A 19,392-nucleotide genomic window follows, 5' to 3' on the forward strand; every position below is an offset into this window, starting at 1 on the left:
TGGGGATAGCACATCTAAACCACAATCATCCGGAGTCCTGAAAACTCCAAGAATCTCAAAAATAGTCGTCTTCTAAAGACAATGCCAGCCCGTATGACTCCAGGGATTCCGAGAACCCCATCCAAGGATTGAACACAGCTTGCATGTCATTTCTCCACTCTTCACGGTTGTGATTTTCGTGTGGGGTCGATACGTTGGGCATGGTCCGCTTTTCAGAGCCAGACTCGGACTGAATATGCCCTGATTGTTCCTCGACTGTTGCAATCTCACCTGCACCTTGCGAATCCTCAACGCGAGCCATTCCAAACGGTGTCGCTATTTCTCTTGCGGGAAGAGCCGTCAGAGTCGATTGGTTTTGTGGCATTGTGCTGAGCTGAAATTCCACGTTTGAGCGGCGGATCTCGGATCTGGTCCCGTCGTGGCAGTCACCTTCAAAGTTGGCTTGACGGATTAAGCTGTGGATGGCCAACTGGCGTCGTATTCTACCTTGTGTCGCTTCATAGTCTTCATTAGAGGCTTCGATGTCTTGAAGCTCTAGAGTACCTGTTCCCGTCCACTCACAGGAACACCGGGTTATAGTATCGTCGATTTCCTTCATCTGATAAAAGTGTCAGCACAGGCCCATTTTAGGTGTACGTGATTCGCCTACCATAGGATCCGCCATCGGGTATCCGACGAAATATCTTGATAGAATGGACTGGGAGAAGCGAGCCAGTTGCAGAGCGTCTGTTCGACTGAGCCTCTGCGTAAACGTATTTGCCGCGATGAAGAGCACCAAGCGGGAGCTATGATAAGCGCAAACTGCGATGTCAAAGTCAACCGCTGGGGGTGAACATTGCGCTGAGAATTCTGATAGCAGGTGCACGATCGCAACAGCGTGTTGCAGACATAGACCTTGCCACTCCATGGATTTCTGTTCGTCGAGTTTTTGTAGAATGGAGAACGGCGCGGCTTCGCGATATCCCGGCAAGAATATTCGGTAGAGATCACAATATGCTTGGTGCCAAGACAGATGGACCATTAGCAGCCGGATTGGCTCCGTAGATTGAGAGAACATGAGTGATGAGTAGTGGTCCGACTCGGTCAAGCTCTGATGGAGCCTTTGCAATTCAACCTCGAAATTTTGGACTGAGTGTATCAGCTCGAAAAGGCTGATACTAGGGGACTTGAGACTCCGTGTCAATCTTACCCAAGTCAGTCTCCGCAATTTTACTCTTCATCTCTTAAGGTGCTCGTATGCTTACCTCATGATGTCTCTCCTGATTGCCTTCAATCGAAGAGACGCAGCGAATAAGTCGAGTAATGCTACAGAATTTGTAGAGACTCCTCGGAGTGGTGCTGTCACGACAGGCGTGCCATCCTCAAACGCCCTTTCAGAACACGGAAGTTGAACGTCAATCATGTCCGGGGGACAGATTTCATACTCTCTAAGTCCGACTGAGAAATGACCATCAAGCAAAAAGCACGACCACATCAGCCGTCGCCGAGTCTCTTGTGCGAGAAAATGGATGTTTGGTCTCTCTTGATAGAGACGTAAGGCTGTGGCTGCTCTCGCGGCAAGTGCTGAAATCATAAAGGCCTTTGAAAATTGGCCATCATCGATCAAATACCTGATGACAAGGAGAAGTGCCTGGAGTCTAGGGATCGAAGGGGATTCAATATTGTGCCACAGGTCGTCTTCAGCATATCTGCTCCAACGCGACACAGACTCTGGGTAGTACGGTTCGATTCTCAGACGCTGGGCAGTTGCTGCACAAAGGGTTAAGGTTAAACAGGCTTCCAACGACCCCGCTAGGTACCTTTGAATCAGAGAAGCTCGATGCAAAAAAGCGTAAGAGGGCAGAGGATAGAGGTGATCGAAGTAGGCCTCTATCAAAGACATGACCGTGCCGGAGTCAGGCAAGAGATCCTCTGCTGGACTCACTCCTGCCTCCAATCTGGTGGACACGAGCTCAGGCTCAGGGTTCGACTGGGTCCTTAGAGCACCGGGCTCTTGCGCTTCGCCTCCTGTAGAAGCAGAAGATTGAGGTACTTCGCTGGCCTTGCTGAGGACCAGGTAAACGCAATGACGGTTCCTTCGAACACAGTCTGCACAGGCGGGAAATTCACCCGAGCAGCGAACTTTAAGTGATCTGCACGCGGTACAAGCTGTAGGAACCCGCCTTTTCTCCAGCTGCATCTGCGTGGCCGTACTGGCTCCCCTGCTGTAGGTTGAGTTGTCACTCAATCGCTGAAAGGAACAGTCAAACCTCAGGCGTTTGCAGTTCTGACAGAAGTCTGGACGTCCATCGCAACGGACCTAATGATTATGAGTTGGAGAGGCTCAGCTGGCACCTTTACTAACCTTTCGAGTCCTACATTGGAGACATGTCTTCTTGAAGCCTCTGTGCTTGTTTGCAGAATCGACCATGGTGGCATATCACTTCTGGTTGTGATCAGGAGTATTGGCACCAAACCTTGGGTCGATGTCGTCAGTTGATTTAGGAGAAAGCTATTGCGTCAGACCGGCTAATGCACGGTGTACATATGGTAGTGCGCGTCAAAGGAGACGATGTGTGCGTGCCATGGGAACTTCGCTATCAAGAGTTGTTATTCCGCAATTCAGCCAACTTCTGGCGTTGTTGAGTTGGCGGGGTCTTTGAAAGACAAGTTGTGACGGCGGCAAAATTCAGAAACAAGTTCTAGGCCTGTATGACTGGGAAACTTGCAATGCATGCTATGCATGCAATTCAAGGCTGTGCTGACCAGAGTTCCTGCCACAAAAGAGGAATGGCTTGTGAGAGGATGGAGCAAACGATTGATATGCAAGTTCTCTGGCCTCGGCCCGTGCAGGGCATGATCAAGATGAGTGGAAGGGAGTGCTCCGGAATTGGGGGAAGTGGCACGTGAGCTCACGTGACGTAGCTGAAAAGGTCAGCAGTGCATTCGACTCGCAACCAACCGTCACTCCCAAGTTGTGATTGACTACCTCACCCAAGGCCTATAACATTCGTTTGTTCTTCACTGCCTGATTCTTCCTTTCTCCTGTTCTGTGACAACAGCCTTCTTCCAAGGCCTACTGCTCTCCTATGCGACCATGATTTTGCAATTGAGAAACTACACTGTCGTTCTGACCCTAGTACTTGGCTAACTCGATTGGACTCTCATTTACCCAGACCTGATCAAGCTCTGCAACTCTTCGAAGGCCAGAACGGATAGCCTCGGCCCTCCTTCTCCGTGCTTCTGTCGGAAGCTTGGAAAACAGGAAACATGGAAGAGGTGGAAAGATTTGCCGCGGAGAGCCAACGACCAAGCAGGGAAGTTTAGAAGCAAAGGGAACAGGACACTAAAGTCACCGGCAGGAGCGAGCTAAGTCGACAGTCTTATAGGGTTGACCCGAGCCATTGCCATTACATACTGCGTCCCGTGGTCCTCAAGACCTTCCGTTCTTGAGTCCATCCAGCATTACGAAGAATTTCTACCACATGCAGCTAGAAAGGGATGTTCTTTCATCGGAGAACGGTCCATAAGTATGCAAGTGGATGTCTTAAACCACCACTTTAGAGGTCCACCCTCCGATGACAAAGTGGCGTGGGTTGGGTTGGGTTGACCTCGGAGTCAGGGCGATAAGTAATTGCCTAAAGCATCTACTCATCGCTTCCATGTAATGAAGTTAAGCGTCCTCTTCAACACGGCCATGGGACATAGGAGTAAGTTCGGAGTCCCCGGAGACTTTTCTTAAGACTCCGGATATTTTCAAAGACCTCGGACACTTCTTCTCGAACGTATATAACACTGGCATAGCATAGTCGATTGCAGGCGCGGGTACTCTCAAACATGGTGTCAACATTAGAACTTTACATTATCCCTGGAGAACTTTATCCACGACGAGTGACGATATACCTGGCGGAAAAATGCTTGAGCCCGAACGATCTGCAGGTGCAAATCACAGCAGTCTCAACAACTCTGACACTTCAAATGGCTGCACCGGGGAAACCTCCTGGCACTGGTCAGACACTTGCACTTGGTGATGGAACGTTTATCCACCAGTCAATCGCTATTCTAGAATATCTGGAAGATATGTGCGACAGAAATATAGACTCGCCAGAGATTGCACAACCGAGCATGCGAGGAACGACGCTCAGAGAAAGGGCTACAACGAGGGAGATGATGCAATTGGCAGACGAAGCCACTAGTTTGTTCTCCTTAGCGTGTCACAAAGGAAGTGGTATGTTCTCGATGAGAAAGGAAGTGGTATGTTCTCGATGAGAGATAAGCAGGATCCTTCTCTGGCAAAAGTCGCAATCGAGTTGTGCAATAAGAGTCTGGCCAGGCTTGAAGACTATTACAACGAATGATTCCGGAAAGCCTCAAGAAGCAACGTGGTCACAATCGCAGACTGCATATTATTCTCACTGCTGCAGTTTACAAAGGTACTATACGGAGTCGACCTGACCATGGATTTGCCGAATCTCAAACGGTTTTATGAGTGGTTTGAGACGAGAGACAGTGCACAACCAGAGGGATTGCTATGTGATGAGAGCTTGAAGAATATCGCGAGCCACTGGCTGCAAGAGAGGAGGTCTCCATTGGGGTTGGTTGCGGAATACCTGAAAATAATTCGACCTTATCTGTCATATTTGGGAACTTTGTTTATTAGATTTTCCAGAAGACGATGAAGTTCCCGAAGCTTGTAGAGCTCGGTGGGGGATAGACGTGAACAAACATATATCAGGCAATCTCTCAAACCCTAGATTACCGGAGGATATAATGACACATCCGAAATCTCGACGACGTGAGACAGCCCTGAGATTGATCCCTGTAGTACAGGAGCTTGTTGCGTCGGAATGCCCGTCAGTAGCAAGTCCTTCCTTTAGCTGGTGCAGATCCAGGCAATGCAATAGCTTCTCTTGGAATGGGTACCAAACGCGCGCTGCCCATGATACATCGCCGTATCGAGAATTTGGATTTCCCGACCCACGCTGGTTGTTGACAGCCATGTGTTGGGAACTGTAACCCGCTGTGAAGCCCCCTCATGTTTTTTTCCCATTCTAGTTCAGCCTTTTCTACCTCAAACAAAATGGAACTGAAAATACGTGCGTAACTTCGGATTCACCAAATCATTCTCATCCCTAGCAGTGAAAAAATTGTGGTCACTTCGACTGTATATCCAAGCCTCCTAGTCAACAGAGCCAGCGAGAAAGGGTCAACTGAATCAAGAAATAAATTGTGCCAGCGAATAAATTCCAAGTTGATTGCAGGCAGCAAGGCTGCCAGAAAATCTCGTGATCCCGCTCGGCGCCGACGACTAGTAATTAGACTCGTAGCTCTGACGCAGTCTTCTGTACGGATCTCAATGCCGAGATATTGTTGGCGTGTACGTGCGTATGATCTCTGTTATCATTTGCTGAATCACTTTACTAAATTCAACGCTACCGGTTCGTGAGGTAGAACATACCAAAGAGTTTTTAAATCATTAAACACCATTGCTAAGATGTAATCACTGTCTGATCGCTCAGGAGGTTCTTAATCGCGCAACTTAATGATCTCACTAGTGATGACTAGGACAGTACAGGCGCGGGTGAGCAAGGTAAGTTTGGGTTGATGGATAATTTCAAATGTGTTGATTGAAGGAAACTCTATCTGCTACTCCAATAACACCTCGGATCTTCTAGATGGTGCCTAACTCTAGAATGTAGAGATCAGTTCCAAACCTATGAAGATAGGAACGTTAAAAACAATATTTTAGTTAAAAATGTCAAAAAATAATTAAAAAATATTTTCTAATGGTATTAACTTTTCTTATTCTTCTTCTTTTTTCGAAAGGGAGGATTCTTTTATCGGCACGACTACTAGCGCTGCGTTGTTGCAGAGTCCCCTTCCATAGTACTATGTCTATATGGGGATTTTGAGATCTAGGCTCCAGTTTAAGTTCCGGTAAGACGGAGTGTTGAAATTTGTTAGGGATCCTTTAGCCCCTTACTCTGGTTCGCTAAGGGCTTTACTCCAGCGCCGGGACACCGTGGAAACCATGAACCTAATGGAGAACAAGAAGCGTCGTCGTCTTAGCACGACAAGAGAAATTTGCTCTAGTGGTGACCTTCGTATACTGGTGAAGACAACTGACCGGTTGCATGCCATTATTTCCTCGAGCTAGGCCTTGACATGGGTTGGGCCCAGTGGGCTGGGCTGGGTTCACTCTTCTAACAGTCCTAAGCCATTAGTATAGGGTTAAAATTGAAATAAATTAACCTAGAGCCTAGTAGGTAACCCGAACTTTAAAGTAGACTAGAAGACTTCCTAATTAGAAAGAAGCTTCTTCCTATTATTTAAGCGGGTTTTAAACAATAAATCTTAAAATCTTTCCAAAATTTAAGAATACTACTATTAATTATCTGAAATAGGGCCAAGACTTTTAGGAACCCAGAACCCGCCGGGCTGGGTTGACTAAGGCTAGAATTCGTCCCAACCTAACCCATGTCAAGGCCTACTTCGAGCAAATAATACTTGGGCTACGGTGCATGCATCAGTTGGATGTTATCCATCGGCACCTAAAATTGGAAAATATGTTGCTGACTAGCGATAGATAGCCTCAAGATGGCAGACTTTGGAAATGCAGAATGCTTTGGACCAATCGAGACATTGAGAAGAGTAGGTCATGGCTACGTATATGGATGGGACTTTACTAAAAGACAAGAATCATAGTCACTGGCGCAATGTGATTTATTCCATCCTCGACCCTGTTGTAAGTCGACAACTCAAACTCAAACCGTCTCAGCCTTTTGATACCAAATGGGTCAGGGGCATTAAACTTTGCGCAGCCGCAGAGCAGCCTCGCTGAATTGCCAGAGAGCCGAACCGAAACATTCCAGCCTCGTTGTTGACCTCGAGAGAAGTACGCGGCTCTCTGAAAGCATGATTTGGCATACGAAAACGCCAATCTTCGCCAGAGCCGTGCCATCAGAGACTAGACTTGGTGCCAATACCTTGCAAAATAGGGTAGTCTGCTTCACTGAGGTTACGGCCAAGGCAACGGGCTCTTGTGATCACGATTTTCAGTAAGAAGTTTTCCCCTTGGTGACAGACGACCACACGACGGGTTTGAAAATATGACTTCAACTTCGCAGAATGCCCAAGGCATAGAATGTAAAATGTAATATTCAACAATTACTAGTTGAGGGTGGATGGTACAAGTACCCCCGTGATGAAGAACGAGGGCTGAGTGGTGGATAGTCGAACACTACGTGGGGGTGCTCTTTTGTCCTGGTAATTTTGATTGGGTAATTGGGCGCTGCATCCCTAGAGTTGGGCGAATGATATCTATCACGGCAAGACGGAGGCAATGCTCCCTGTGTTCGACTCACGGGGTGTTCGACTACAGGGGTGTATGGCCCAATCAGAATCTTATCTTTAAGGCGGAACTTATGCAGCCCAAAAGTTGTCCTTGGCAAAGGGATGTAGCCCATCCTTCAGAGCACTGTTATATAATGCCACGAGGATCTGAATCTTAGCTGCTTCCCTCAGCGAACTCGATATCGATACATACATACATACCGTGGCCCATCATGGCCATCACACGCTGGCTGCCTCGAGTCAACTTCGTCATACTTCACTGTAAGCAGTTGCTTGCTCTAGTTACGATTGATGCGTGTCGCTCGCTCACCAAACATAGATGCATACATTATCACCATGGCACTTCTTTCATTCCCTATTTTATATCCATATGGCAATCTTCGTGTGATCGATGCTTTCTTCTTTGGCGCGAGCGGTTCCACCGAATCTGGTCTAAACACGTATGACTGTCTTCTTTCGACACCAACGGCTTTAGTTGACTCCCGACTGGTACAGAGTTGACGTCAAAGCCCTCAAAACCTATCAACAACTCTATATCTATTTCATTCCGATTGTCACAAACCTTGGATTCATTCACATAATGGTCGTTGTTGTTCGTTTGTACTGGTTTGAGAAGCATATCAAGAAAACCTGTTCGTCTTCACAATGAATCCCCGAACATATCCTTTCGGTGCTGAATATTACCAGGGCCGTCAATACTACAAAGAAGATCTCCGGCGACCCAAGACCTAGAGAGCCCTGCTCAGCCCCATATAGTGCGAAGACACCAAGTCGCAAGCGAAATGTCCCCAGAGCACCAAGACAAGGATGTTGAAACCTCGTAAGTGAATGAACCGGTCTTGCCTCCTTTCCGAAGGGTTGACATGCGAGGTTGTTGCAGTTCGGCGCCTGCTGAGGTCGTCGCAAAGGAAAAGGCCCCCGAGGCAGACACGACACAGGACCGCAATAGGACAATAACATTTGACAAAGCCACTCGTCATCCCAAAGACCAATCCAAATCACTGTACATACCACCACCACATGCTCGAGACAAGGGTGAGCGAGAGCTTTGGATCCACTGGTGAATGTGACTGCTGAGATTATCGACAGGAGATGATTTCGCTGAGGTCAGTGACGGAGATGTCAGTGATGAAGGTGGGTCATTCCCATACTCGCGTATGACCAAGCCAAACGAGAATTCTTATCTAGCACGCAGAATCCGAGGCGATTAAACCCGCTAGCCGGCGGAGGTCAGTGGACGGACCATCCATCACCAAAGGTACCATCTCGATGGATCGAGTCACCTCTATTGCTTCCTCCATGTTTATCGTTGGTCACACACCCGCAAAATCACGGTCACACCAGACGCCCCGCGTTTCGCCACCGCAGACCGCAGGACTTCCTCAACTGTCCGCGCAAGTCACGATAGGCCGAAATTCACAGTTTCGCAACTTGACCGCCCGAGATCGAGAGCGGCTTGGTGGCATCGAGTATCGGAGTCTAAAATTATTGCTAAAAATCCTTGTTGGTAAGCATCTTGGCCCCGTAGTTAGTCCGAAATATCGACCACCTTCTAAAATCTTTATCGCTTCGCCTAAATGCAGGATACTTTTTCGGACTTCATCTCTTTGGAGTCATTTGCCTTGTCCCTTGGGTACAAAATGCACCTCAAAAATACCTCGACTGGTTGGCAGAATGCGGTCAAGACAAGACCTGGTGGTACATCTCGACCTACCTTTCTTTCCTTTGTCATTTTGCCAGCTGACCTGTCATCTTTCTTATGATAGGGCCTTCTACTCGGCGCAAACGATGGTAAACAACCTCGGCTTCACTCTAACACCTGACTCGATGATTCATTTCCAAGACGCAACTTGGCCAATGCTTGTCATGACCTTTCTAGCCTTTGCTGGCGAGACCTTCTATCCTATCTTCCTCCGTCTGGTCATCTGGATCATATCCAAGATTGTGCCCAAGACATCGGCTATGCGTGAACAGCTCCAATTCCTCCTCGATCACCCTCGGCGTTGCTACACCCTGCTATTCCCCAGCAAGCCAACGTGGATCTTGTTCGGTATCCTATTCCTCCTCAACTTTATCGACGTTCTCCTCATCATCGTTCTTGACCTTGATAATTCGGCTATTGATAATCTTTCAACCGGTCCTCGCATACTCGCCGCCCTCTTTCAGGCTGCCTCATCGCGTCATACCGGAACCTCGACATTCAATCTCGCCGACGTCAATCCTGCAGTACAGTGGAGTCTGGTAGTCATGATGTACATTGCCGTCTTTCCTATTGCAATCAGCATCAGAGCGTCCAACACCTATGAGGAGAAGTCCTTGGGTATTTACTCGGCGAAGCTCGAAATGGACGAGAGCAAAGGTGCATCGTATGTCTTGATGCACATGCAGAACCAACTCAGCTTCGATCTGTGGTACATCTTCCTGGGTGTTTTCTGCGTCTGTTGTGCTGAAGCAGATAAGATTGTTGATCTGAGCAATCCGGTCAGTTGCAATCAGACCTTCGACGTTTCCAGAGTTGACAATGCGACCATAGGCGTTTTCCGTGTTTCCGATCTTTTTTGAAGTGGTATCAGCATAGTCAGTAACATCTTCTCCTCCCTTCATAACCCCGAAAATTCTCTTGCTGATATTGCTTTCGTTTGGCAGTGGCAATGTTGGCCTCAGCCTAGGTCACCCGTCTGTCATGACTTCCCTTTGCGGCAAGTTTACAACATTTAGCAAGCTCGTCATATGCGCGATGATGATACGTGGGCGTCACCGTGGCCTACCTTACAGCCTTGATCGTGCAATCATGCTACCTGCTGAACGCGACCCGGGTCAAGAAGATTCCTCATCCGATGCCGTACAGGGGAAGAAACAGGATTAGAATCAATATAACGCCAGTTAAACGACGATGAGTAGGAATAGGAGACATTGTTACCTTTTCTGCGAGTTGGGGAGGTCTTGGTGACCGCGTCATGTCACTCATCCCATGGTTTCCATGATTTCCATAATTAGTCACTCTTCCACATGTTATAGGTGGATGTGGTGATATTATTTACCATGACCTCTTCCCCGAGTTGGATCCCAGACCATGATATGGAAAGCAACGGTAACCTTTCAAAGTCTCATGGAATTGTCCCGGGCGAATCATAAATAGCGCGAGATGCGCATAAATTACGCTTACTCGCGTACGGCGCCGTCGATTCGCGTACGGGCTCGGCGATATGGGAGATGCAGGACCAGGCAGCCCCTCGGCGAAGCTCCTAGTATATCACTTCAATATATATATGCTCCTACGCTTGGAGAAGTAGAAGAAGAGCAATAAGAATGAGTATATACTAACCGTAATTCACACGCCTTATTTAACTTAAATAGCTAGGCTATTAATGAGTGATATTCTTGCTGTATTTGAGCCTTTTGCGTTGTTAGGACGAGGTTTTTCTTGAGATTTTGAAGCATTTAATACGGATACATGTTAAGTCATTTGGCAAGTTGACGCTCTGCCCTCGACTTCAAAACGCGTATCGTCAAGCGTCTTTACAGAGATTGGACCGTCGCCATGTGCACAATCATAAATTAAGAATCCCTAGTTACTGCTTTACTCAACAAAAATTCGCCACGTCTATAGCCCTTTGGTAAGGATCTGGGCTGTGAGACGAGCAAATAATCTCACTCTCGCTATCTAAACGGAACAACAAGGATAAGTCCTGAGCTTCATGGCGAGGGGTGGCTAATCATGCCCAGTGTCGCAATTTGGCAACGCAAATCTCGAAATCACAATTCCAAGTCGAGCAAGGGAGCATGTTGTTGACTGCAATGCACGTCACGCTCACCGAATCCTCCTGCTATCCATGGTCTTGGGATCGTAAACTTGAAGGCGAGCGCGGGCTTGAAGAAATGCGAAGCCAGAATTTCCATCTCAGTGATGTGGTACAACTTGGCCAGTTTGGCATCTCCCAGCGCTGGACTCTTTTGGGCATAATTGAAACATTGTTCATCATTGAAAATTATGTCAAATGTGAGTTCGAAAGGCCCTGCGTTCTTTGAGCGGATGACTTTTGCCAGCTTCAGCAGCGGGATCGGCCCCTCTCCTTCGGTAATATGAGCTGAAGTTCCGTTGGCTCCGTTGGTCCTATCTGCCTCGGTGTGGCCGGCAGTCGATTTGTGCTCGCCGTTACTTGCGCTGTTCTGTCCTTTCTGGATCAATAATAATGGTGGCTCCGCTTGAAGGTCGTAGCCAAATTCCAGGTTCCTGGGGGCGGTGCTATCATCAGCAACACCCACAATCGACACGTGCCGAGGGAAGAGAGCAGCTGGATCGGACACGGGCAGCAAATGATAAATGTTAAACTCCGATATTTGACCCAACGGGATGTGTAATGGAGTGACGGGCATGGCCAGATTTCCCGCGGTGGCTACCTGTCCAGGGTAGGCGCCATGAACACAGGCAACACGGGCTAACGCTGCCACCTTGTCGGCAAGCTCCTGAGTCTCGGCTACAACGTCGCAGAGTAAAAAGATTTCCTTGGGAACATGTGAATGGTCCGGTTCAAGAGGGCCCATGGTACCATTCAATCCGTAGCTTCGGAACATAATCTGGAAATCGATCTTCTTGAACCTCTCCTTGATGAAGGCCTCGATACCTGCCAACCAGTCGTTTAACTGCGAGATCAGGATTGGATCTCGAATGCTCCCTTGGGTTATGGTTCGATATCCTGTCACTTTGGCTCCTTCCAACTTCACGGTGTAGGTGTCAGCGACCTGGAACACCGCGCCAGTCGAGCCACCAGATCGACCTTCTGTGGGATAGAACGATGCTTTGGTGAGATCTATGGCCCCCCCTGGACCAGGATGATAGTCGCCGCGCGCGTTCTCGTAAAGGCTATGTGATGCCAAAGAATAGGCTGTGCATCGCGCATGACCCTGGAGAGGCAGCATCTCGAAGCGGTCATCCCAGACGGTCGCAAATGCTTCTCTCGACTTGGGCGTTCCAGCATGGGCACCACATTCCATCACCTTGCCCATATGATACGCCGTGCCGAGGTTCTTAATGCCTTGGTCGACACAGTATCCTGCGTATGGAGCAGGATCGTACGCCCGGCCGGCGATGATGATGTCAACATCAGGGTTTTCCTTGAGTGCTTCCACAAAAGGCTCCAGGCCCATCTGAGCCACAATAGTTGTTGCAGCATCCACTTCTTTCTTTTCAAGCGCTGGGACATAGCCGCAAGGAGTGATAAGGCCTTGGTCAATTGACTTCTTTATCAGGTCTCTGTCTATCTCGGCATAAATCTTGGTCACCTTGAGGCGATAGTTCTTCTTCTGACAATGCTCTTCGATGATATCAACAAATTCATCCACGTGCTTGTTCGAACCGTCACCACCTGCAGAGCTGATCAGAACCTTCACTTTGTGATGCCAGCAGGCGTCAACAATGTGCTCAAAGTCTTCCACATACGCGTCATGAGGACACATGGTAACACCCAGTGCAAGCTTCTGAGGGCCACTATCTGTGGATCCCGCATCAGCAATGATGGCAGTTGCGCCGAGCTTTAGCCCTTCGTACAGTTTGGCGGGGTCGAAACCCATACCAATACTGCCGACTGGCGTGACGATTTTAACTGGAAGTGACATGTATGAAGGGCTTAGATCAAAATGCTGCCACTAAGCCGAAGGACCGAGCACGATGGGCAAAAAAGAACAACTCTCCTGCATTTGGGCGGCCTCTTGTCTTTGTTATACACAGCTGGACACGCCAACTTGTGGATCTTAGCAAATCCGCCTGGCCGTCGTTAGGAACACGACTTGCCCCTGTTGGTCGAGAACCTGGACCGAGCACGACAACAAGCATGCCGAACCGCATTGTAGGCGCTGGCGAAGACCCGATCTATTAGAGGACCTCGAGGACCCAACATCCTAATGCCGACGGTGACATGTGTCCCATGACCTCAACAGACGCCGCATTGGCATTGAAACACATGCTACTTTTCTGTGAGTGCGAGCACGTCCGGCAAAAGGGGTTCATTGCGTGTGTAAAGCTTAGAGCAGCTCCTAGGCCGGCCTTGTTCCAAAGAACTTGCAACAAAGCATTTAGAGGAAGCCACCTATAATGCTGAGCTCTAAATTTTATGCCGGATATGTGTCCTGGCCCAAACACCTCCAATGGCAATTCGCCGGACAAAATGAGGGGGTAACTATTCTCGGCGAAGAGCGTCGGAGCCGGCATGACACGCCGAATGGAGCATCGGCATTCCGTGTGGGGTTTCCAGGCCGCAACCGAGGACTGACATCCCAAGGCTAACATCTCGAAATTCCCCCACACGGCTCTCTTGTCTCAGGTGAGGGGAATTTGTCCAGGACTGATATTTCTTCTTTACCTCAGGCTGATATGGATGTCTATTTGGCAGCATCTGCTTACGTGTTCGACAGTGACAAGGCTTGGGGGAGTGTTCCTGACCGAGTGGGAACATGGCGTATTCGCAGAAGGACCAGCCTTGGCTAGCATTTCCGCGTATAGGCATTCCAGAATGCCCTCCTCGAGGGTGCTGAGCCGGCAAAATCCCATTATTGTCGGGTTTTCACGACCAAGGCATGAAGAAGTCTCATCGCAATCCTTGAGTATCCGAGGCCCAAGACATCTACCCCAGTTTGTATGGTTTGTTGGGGCCGAAGAATTTCGTCACTTGACACTGAGCGGAATCGTTAATCTCGATAGTCCTCCACGGACCAGGTTATGGACTTCCCTTTGCGGGATTCTCAGTCTTGGCCCTTCCTTGAAAAGAGCTATCAATGAGATCGAAGTTGTCAGCCGGTTATAGTCAGTACTAATTTGCTGGCGACAACTTCAGTCTCAGGCAGCAATTAAAAGCTTCAGGATATGAATGCAGCACGATGACCTGCTTTTCCAGCTCTTGGTCTTATCTCCCAAAGCAGCAAACAATAACTGCGCCTCTGACAACGACGATGAAGAGCTCGTTTGCTACCCGCGCGGTATTCTTCGCCAGCCTCGTACTCTGCAGTATCGGTCCTTCCATCGCGCAAAACAACTCTTTTTATACTGCCTCTGCTGGATTTTCGTCTATCCTCGGTCTCAATCCGAAAGTGACCCTCCTTGCAGAAAGCGAGCTGCCTTTATTCCATGAGGGAGGTGTTTATTATGCTCCAACCAACTCTCTTTTCGTCACCTCCGACTTGATCCCAGACCCGTCAACTGCAAATGGTACATGGCAGCTCATATCCCATGTCACGGGCAATCTCACGTCTTCCGCCACGACCCGAGTCACACCACTCAACGCAACGAGCCATGCCATTCCTTACCCACTTGGCGGCTATCCCTATCTGAAATCCAAGGGACTCATTGCCTGGCTCGGTCAGGGCTCCCTCACAAAGCCGGGAGGCGTATTCTTCATGAACCCTGAACCTCCGTTCAATGTTACTCAGGCTCTGTCCAGCTACGGCGACTACGACTTCAACTCTCCAAACGATATCGCCGTCACTCCTTCCGGCGAGATCTATTTCACCGATCCAATCTACGGCTCTGAGTATGGCTTTCGCCCCAAAGCTCAGCTTCCAAACCAAGTTTACCGCTTTAATCCAGCTACCGGAACAGTTAGAACTGTAGCTGATGGCTTCAGCCGGCCCAATGGTCTTGGCATCAACAAGGACGGAAGCACCGTCTATATCATCGACACTGGCGCTCAGGTCGGCGACGGAACCATCGACTACCAAGGCCCCCGAACCATCTACGCTCTCGATGTCCAAGGGAGAAAGCAAAATGGAACCGGTGGATTTCTCGGAAACAGACACCTCTTTTGTTTCCCCAGCTTTGGCGGTGCGAAAGGCGTCAAGACAGACACTTTAGGCAATGTCTACGTTGGATTAGATGATGGCGTATCGGTCTTCGACGAAGGCGGTGAGCTTCTGGGAAAGATTCTCATCGACGATATTGCCAACATTGGTTTCGGTGAGCCTGGAGTCATTTTCGCCATGGGAGAGACAAGGCTGTGGAGGGTAGACCTTTCAGATGCAGTAGTGGGGTCAGCGCAGACGATTTGATCTGGTCTACCGTCATGTCTGTGCTATATTTTGCAAAGTGCGAGAGGCATAACACGATCTACATCTTGGCAATTGTTGGACGTTCTATCGAGGTTCTATCGTGGCCTTGACGATTCTTTTCGTGCTATACAGTTTCAGGCATCAGATATGGTTTTAGACTTTCCACCAAGAAGAAGTTGCCATCAGTGTAGCTGAAGTGTAGTATGCAGCTGTTCCGCGCATAACATGTCATTATCGCCAGGGCGAAAAACACATAGATTGTTCATTTTATCTTTATGTGATCATCGTCTCTCGACGAGATGTTGGATGCTACAAGGCATCAATTTCTTATGTGTAGATGTGTATCTCCTCAGAGAACATTCTTCAGCTTCTGTCCGGCTTGAAACTGTCTCACATTGTGCGCAATGAGACCTTCAGGATCCCGGGGCCTGCCCCCAGCGGCATGAGGTGATAGGATCAGATTCGGCGCCTTCCAAAGAGGACTGGCCTCTGGCAGTGGTTCCGTCACAAATACGTCAAGGGCGGCGCCACCAATCACACCCTTGTGTAGTGCCTCGTAGAGAGCCTTCTCATCCAGAGCCATACCCCTTCCGACGTTGACTACCCAAGCATGCTTCGGCAAAAGTTCAAGTCGCTGAGCGGAAAGCACGTTTTTCGTGCCCTGAGAACCCGGCAGCATCATCAACAGGACATCAGTCTCCGGCAGCAGCTCTTCTATCTTTTGATCGCTAAAGACTTCGATCCCACTCCGGATCCCTGGCTGTCGGGCAATACCACGTACTCGAGCTCCAAGTGCCAGCAACAGAGGAGATAGCGTACGTGCGATATTTCCGAAGCCCCATATTAGGACATTGGCGTCGCACAATGAGGTAAACGCACCGGGCGGCCGATCGGGTTGCATTCCCCCGAGATGCCCGGGCCATTTCCCCTGCATTTGATAATCACGCATCTCGAAGAATCGACGTGCTGCATTCAAAATGAGACCAAGCGTATGTTCAGCAACCGTATGGTCGTGTAAACCAGACCCACTGGTCAAGATGACCTCAGGGCCGAAACCAGCTGCAAGAATGTCGTTGGCCCCGGCGCTCAAAGATTGGACCCAGCGGAGTTTTTTGAGACGCGTGGCGGCATCCTTCAAGTTGTCTTTACTGTTGAACCAGGTAACAAGTATTTCTGCGTCGAGATCTACCTCCCGAAACAGTTCTTTAACATTGTAAGGACAGAGCTCAATTGAGAAACCCTCTACGAGCGAGATGTCCAGCTTGTGTGAGGTTGGGTACAAAAGTTTCACCATTTCGGTTGTCGGTTGGTGAGCAACGGCGAGGTACTTTTGTCAATACGAGCTTCTACTGGATCTGGTCGAGGCAAGCTGTGGTCACCTGTTAATCCGATGACTCCATGTATCATCTTGGCTGGTCCCAAGATCGGGAAACACTGAAGAATTTGTACAATAGGGTACTGGCATTATTGCCGGTTCACTCCGGTCAAAGATTCTATTCTCTACACGCAGGAGTGGGAAAGGCGAGGCCAGAACACAGAACCGGACTTCTCCAACAGATGCCATTCCGGCGGCGAACTATAAGCAGGCAGTCGTGCTTCCCCAGAGCCACGCCCGGACCCCACATTGACCGGCCGCACTAACCCACTCAATCCTTTTGACAACTACATTGGCGAAAGACCACGGTTGTCGGTATGCGATTCCACTTACCAATCGCTGCAAAGTCCTAGCCCCATTTAAAGAAACCTCCTCTTCCATGCTGTATCAGGTATGATTCAATCTCAAGGATTTCTCATTGTCTTTTCATTGCACCTCACCGCCAGCCAGAATAATTTCTTAGTGAGCTCCTGCGACTTTGTACAGAGCCCTTTTCATCGACATGGAACGTCTCAAGCCCACCCCTGGTGAAATGACCACTGTCGACAAAATCGAGGTCGAGAATGCATCCAGCGGAGTGATCACTAGCCGCACCAACGTGGTGCTCAGCGATAAGGATCAGAAAAAGGCCCGTCGTCTTAGATGGAAGATCGATCTCTGGATCTTGCCCATTATGACCATCATTTACCTGCTCGCTGCAATGGACCGCTCCGATATTGGAAACGCTCAAGTCGCCGGAATGCAGAAAGCCATTGGCGCCACCGATTCTCAATGGTCGAAAGTTGTGTCGCTCTTCTATGTCGGCTTCGTTCTGGGTCACGTTCCTGGTGTCTTCGCTCTGCGAAAGCTGGGACCTCCTGTTGTGCTTGGCGCGGCAGTGGCAGCCTGGGGAGTTATGGTCACACTTCTTATGGAGGTTGAGACGTGGTCACAAGCTGTGGGAGTTCGGATTTGCATCGGCTTTGCAGAAGGCATCAGTCATGCTGGTCCTCTATATTTGTCTCTATGGTATACACGGAAAGAGTTAGGTACTCGCGGCGGCATCGTGAGTATTTCCCCTTCCAGTTGACTTTGGATTTGGAGTAGCTATCGGTTCTCGCTCTGCAACATCAATACATAGCTAACGTCAATTCGCAGTTCTACTCAGCATCCAGCTTGGCAGGAGCTTTCAACGGCTTGATTGCATATGGAATCGTCAAGACATATTCTCACCACCCTCCATTTGCTCCATGGCAATGGATTTTCCTGATTGAGGGCTGCGTGTCCATCGGCTTTGGCCTATTCGCCTTGGGCGCCCTTCCTGGAGCCCCTGATAAGCTTAGCTGGGGCTTCACAGCCGATGAAAAACGCCTGGCGCTCATTCGCACGCAGAGAGCAAACAATACACCTCACGAGCGCATTCGCTGGAAGTCCGTCGTTGGAGCTTTCAAAAGCCCAATGTGGGTGGTTTACACGCTGATTTTGGCCTGCACTCAAGTCGCACTTGGTGGGTTGTCGAGCTTTCTCCCAGCAATTCTCAAGGGACTGGGCTACTCCTCTGTACATGCCCAGCTGATGACAGTGCCAATCTATTCGGTATCGGCTGTGTCCACTGTTGTATGTTCCTACTTCTCCGACAAAACGCAACTTCGAGGCCCTTGGCTTGTAGGACTGTCGTCATTTTCCCTGGTTGGCTACATCATGGTCCTTGCTAGCCACAACAACCACGTCAGGTATGGTGGCCTTTTTCTGGCCGCAGCCGGTCAATATCCAATCGTTGTGATTGTATTAACATGGCTGGCTGTCAATATTCCAAACTTCACTCATCGAGCCACGATCTCTGCCACGACTAACATCCTTGCACAAGCTATCACTACCGCCGTCCTCACGACTTTTGATGATCCCCCATACTACCACAAGGGCTTGAGCGTCGTTATCGGCTTGACATGTTGCTCTCCAGTCCTCTCCTCATTTGGCATGTGGTATGTCAGGTGGTTCAACTCCAGGAAGCAGCCTGCAACGGAGCAGCAGCGTGGTATGACTCTCGCGGAGCTTGGTGAGGACCATCCGGATTTCTTCCTCCAGATGTGAGGTGAAGATTGTCGATGGCAATGCCAGGATCCCGGGCTGTGCAGTTTCATTGAAAGACTAGAGGCATGGTTTTGAACGGAAGGTGAATATGTGAGGGGCCAACTGCACACTGTGGCCGACACGACTGCATCGTATGAAACCGTGCATCTGAGCTTCGAATCAGCATATTTATGTAGATGCTCATGTACAGCACGCACAACTACTTACAAAATAGAGACACGAATTGATTGCTTTGCCGGCGCAGATGTCGGCAGGAACATCTCTATCTTCTCCACTGCTTACAACGATGTAACAGATCTCGCCAAAAGTCTCTGTGGTTAGTAAGAGCTAGCAGATTCCGTAATTTGAGCATAGTGCCATAAGCATGGCCAGGATATGGATGCTGCGGCATCAATGCCTGAAAAGGGACTTGTTGCTTCGAGTACAGACCGATTGAAAGAATAGTTCAGTAGAGGCCGGCCAACAGGCATGGACTTGAAAGCTTGCGTCGGTAGCGTTTTAGGCGTGGATTAGGAATGATAAACCGGCATGGGGTGGAGACCGCTCTCACCCGGACCCTAAGGGCATAAGGCATTCGA

The 19,392-nt window shown here is 49.2% G+C and overlaps 8 protein-coding genes across 8 annotated transcripts; 5 read left to right on the plus strand and 3 right to left on the minus strand.

The window, feature by feature from the left end:
- Positions 1-55: 55 nt before the first annotated feature.
- On the minus strand, positions 56-1,057 carry A1O9_02304 (uncharacterized protein; the record flags this gene model as incomplete). The annotated part of the gene is made up of 2 exons (XM_013407879.1): positions 56-598; positions 650-1,057. The coding sequence occupies 2 exons, from the start codon at positions 1,055-1,057 to the stop codon at positions 56-58; spliced, it is 951 nt and encodes a 316-aa protein (XP_013263333.1).
- A 2,759-nt stretch (positions 1,058-3,816) lies between these two features.
- On the plus strand, positions 3,817-4,221 carry A1O9_02305 (uncharacterized protein; the record flags this gene model as incomplete). The annotated part of the gene is made up of 1 exon (XM_013407880.1): positions 3,817-4,221. A coding segment is annotated over one exon (405 nt), but the record flags the coding sequence as incomplete, so codon positions are not given.
- Positions 4,222-7,668: 3,447 nt separating this feature from the next.
- Positions 7,669-7,981, plus strand: A1O9_02306 (uncharacterized protein; the record flags this gene model as incomplete). Its single annotated transcript, XM_013407881.1, has 2 exons — positions 7,669-7,772; positions 7,828-7,981. The coding sequence occupies 2 exons, from the start codon at positions 7,669-7,671 to the stop codon at positions 7,979-7,981; spliced, it is 258 nt and encodes an 85-aa protein (XP_013263335.1).
- A 133-nt stretch (positions 7,982-8,114) lies between these two features.
- A1O9_02307 (uncharacterized protein) lies at positions 8,115-10,198 on the plus strand (the record flags this gene model as incomplete). Its single annotated transcript, XM_013407882.1, has 6 exons — positions 8,115-8,152; positions 8,213-8,367; positions 8,528-8,839; positions 8,916-9,030; positions 9,099-9,813; positions 10,055-10,198. 6 exons carry the CDS (start codon positions 8,115-8,117, stop codon positions 10,196-10,198), a joined length of 1,479 nt encoding a protein of 492 aa, XP_013263336.1.
- Positions 10,199-11,088: 890 nt separating this feature from the next.
- On the minus strand, positions 11,089-12,948 carry A1O9_02308 (uncharacterized protein; the record flags this gene model as incomplete). The annotated part of the gene is made up of 1 exon (XM_013407883.1): positions 11,089-12,948. One exon carries the CDS (start codon positions 12,946-12,948, stop codon positions 11,089-11,091), a length of 1,860 nt encoding a protein of 619 aa, XP_013263337.1.
- A 1,329-nt stretch (positions 12,949-14,277) lies between these two features.
- On the plus strand, positions 14,278-15,369 carry A1O9_02309 (uncharacterized protein; the record flags this gene model as incomplete). The annotated part of the gene is made up of 1 exon (XM_013407884.1): positions 14,278-15,369. The coding sequence occupies one exon, from the start codon at positions 14,278-14,280 to the stop codon at positions 15,367-15,369; it is 1,092 nt and encodes a 363-aa protein (XP_013263338.1).
- A 349-nt stretch (positions 15,370-15,718) lies between these two features.
- A1O9_02310 (uncharacterized protein) lies at positions 15,719-16,663 on the minus strand (the record flags this gene model as incomplete). Its single annotated transcript, XM_013407885.1, has 1 exon — positions 15,719-16,663. The coding sequence occupies one exon, from the start codon at positions 16,661-16,663 to the stop codon at positions 15,719-15,721; it is 945 nt and encodes a 314-aa protein (XP_013263339.1).
- A 583-nt stretch (positions 16,664-17,246) lies between these two features.
- A1O9_02311 (uncharacterized protein) lies at positions 17,247-18,814 on the plus strand (the record flags this gene model as incomplete). Its single annotated transcript, XM_013407886.1, has 2 exons — positions 17,247-17,789; positions 17,882-18,814. 2 exons carry the CDS (start codon positions 17,247-17,249, stop codon positions 18,812-18,814), a joined length of 1,476 nt encoding a protein of 491 aa, XP_013263340.1.
- Positions 18,815-19,392: the final 578 nt, after the last annotated feature.

This window comes from Exophiala aquamarina (assembly GCF_000709125.1).
Source record: "Exophiala aquamarina CBS 119918 chromosome Unknown aczIA-supercont1.2, whole genome shotgun sequence".
Lineage (NCBI taxonomy): Eukaryota > Fungi > Ascomycota > Eurotiomycetes > Chaetothyriales > Herpotrichiellaceae > Exophiala > Exophiala aquamarina.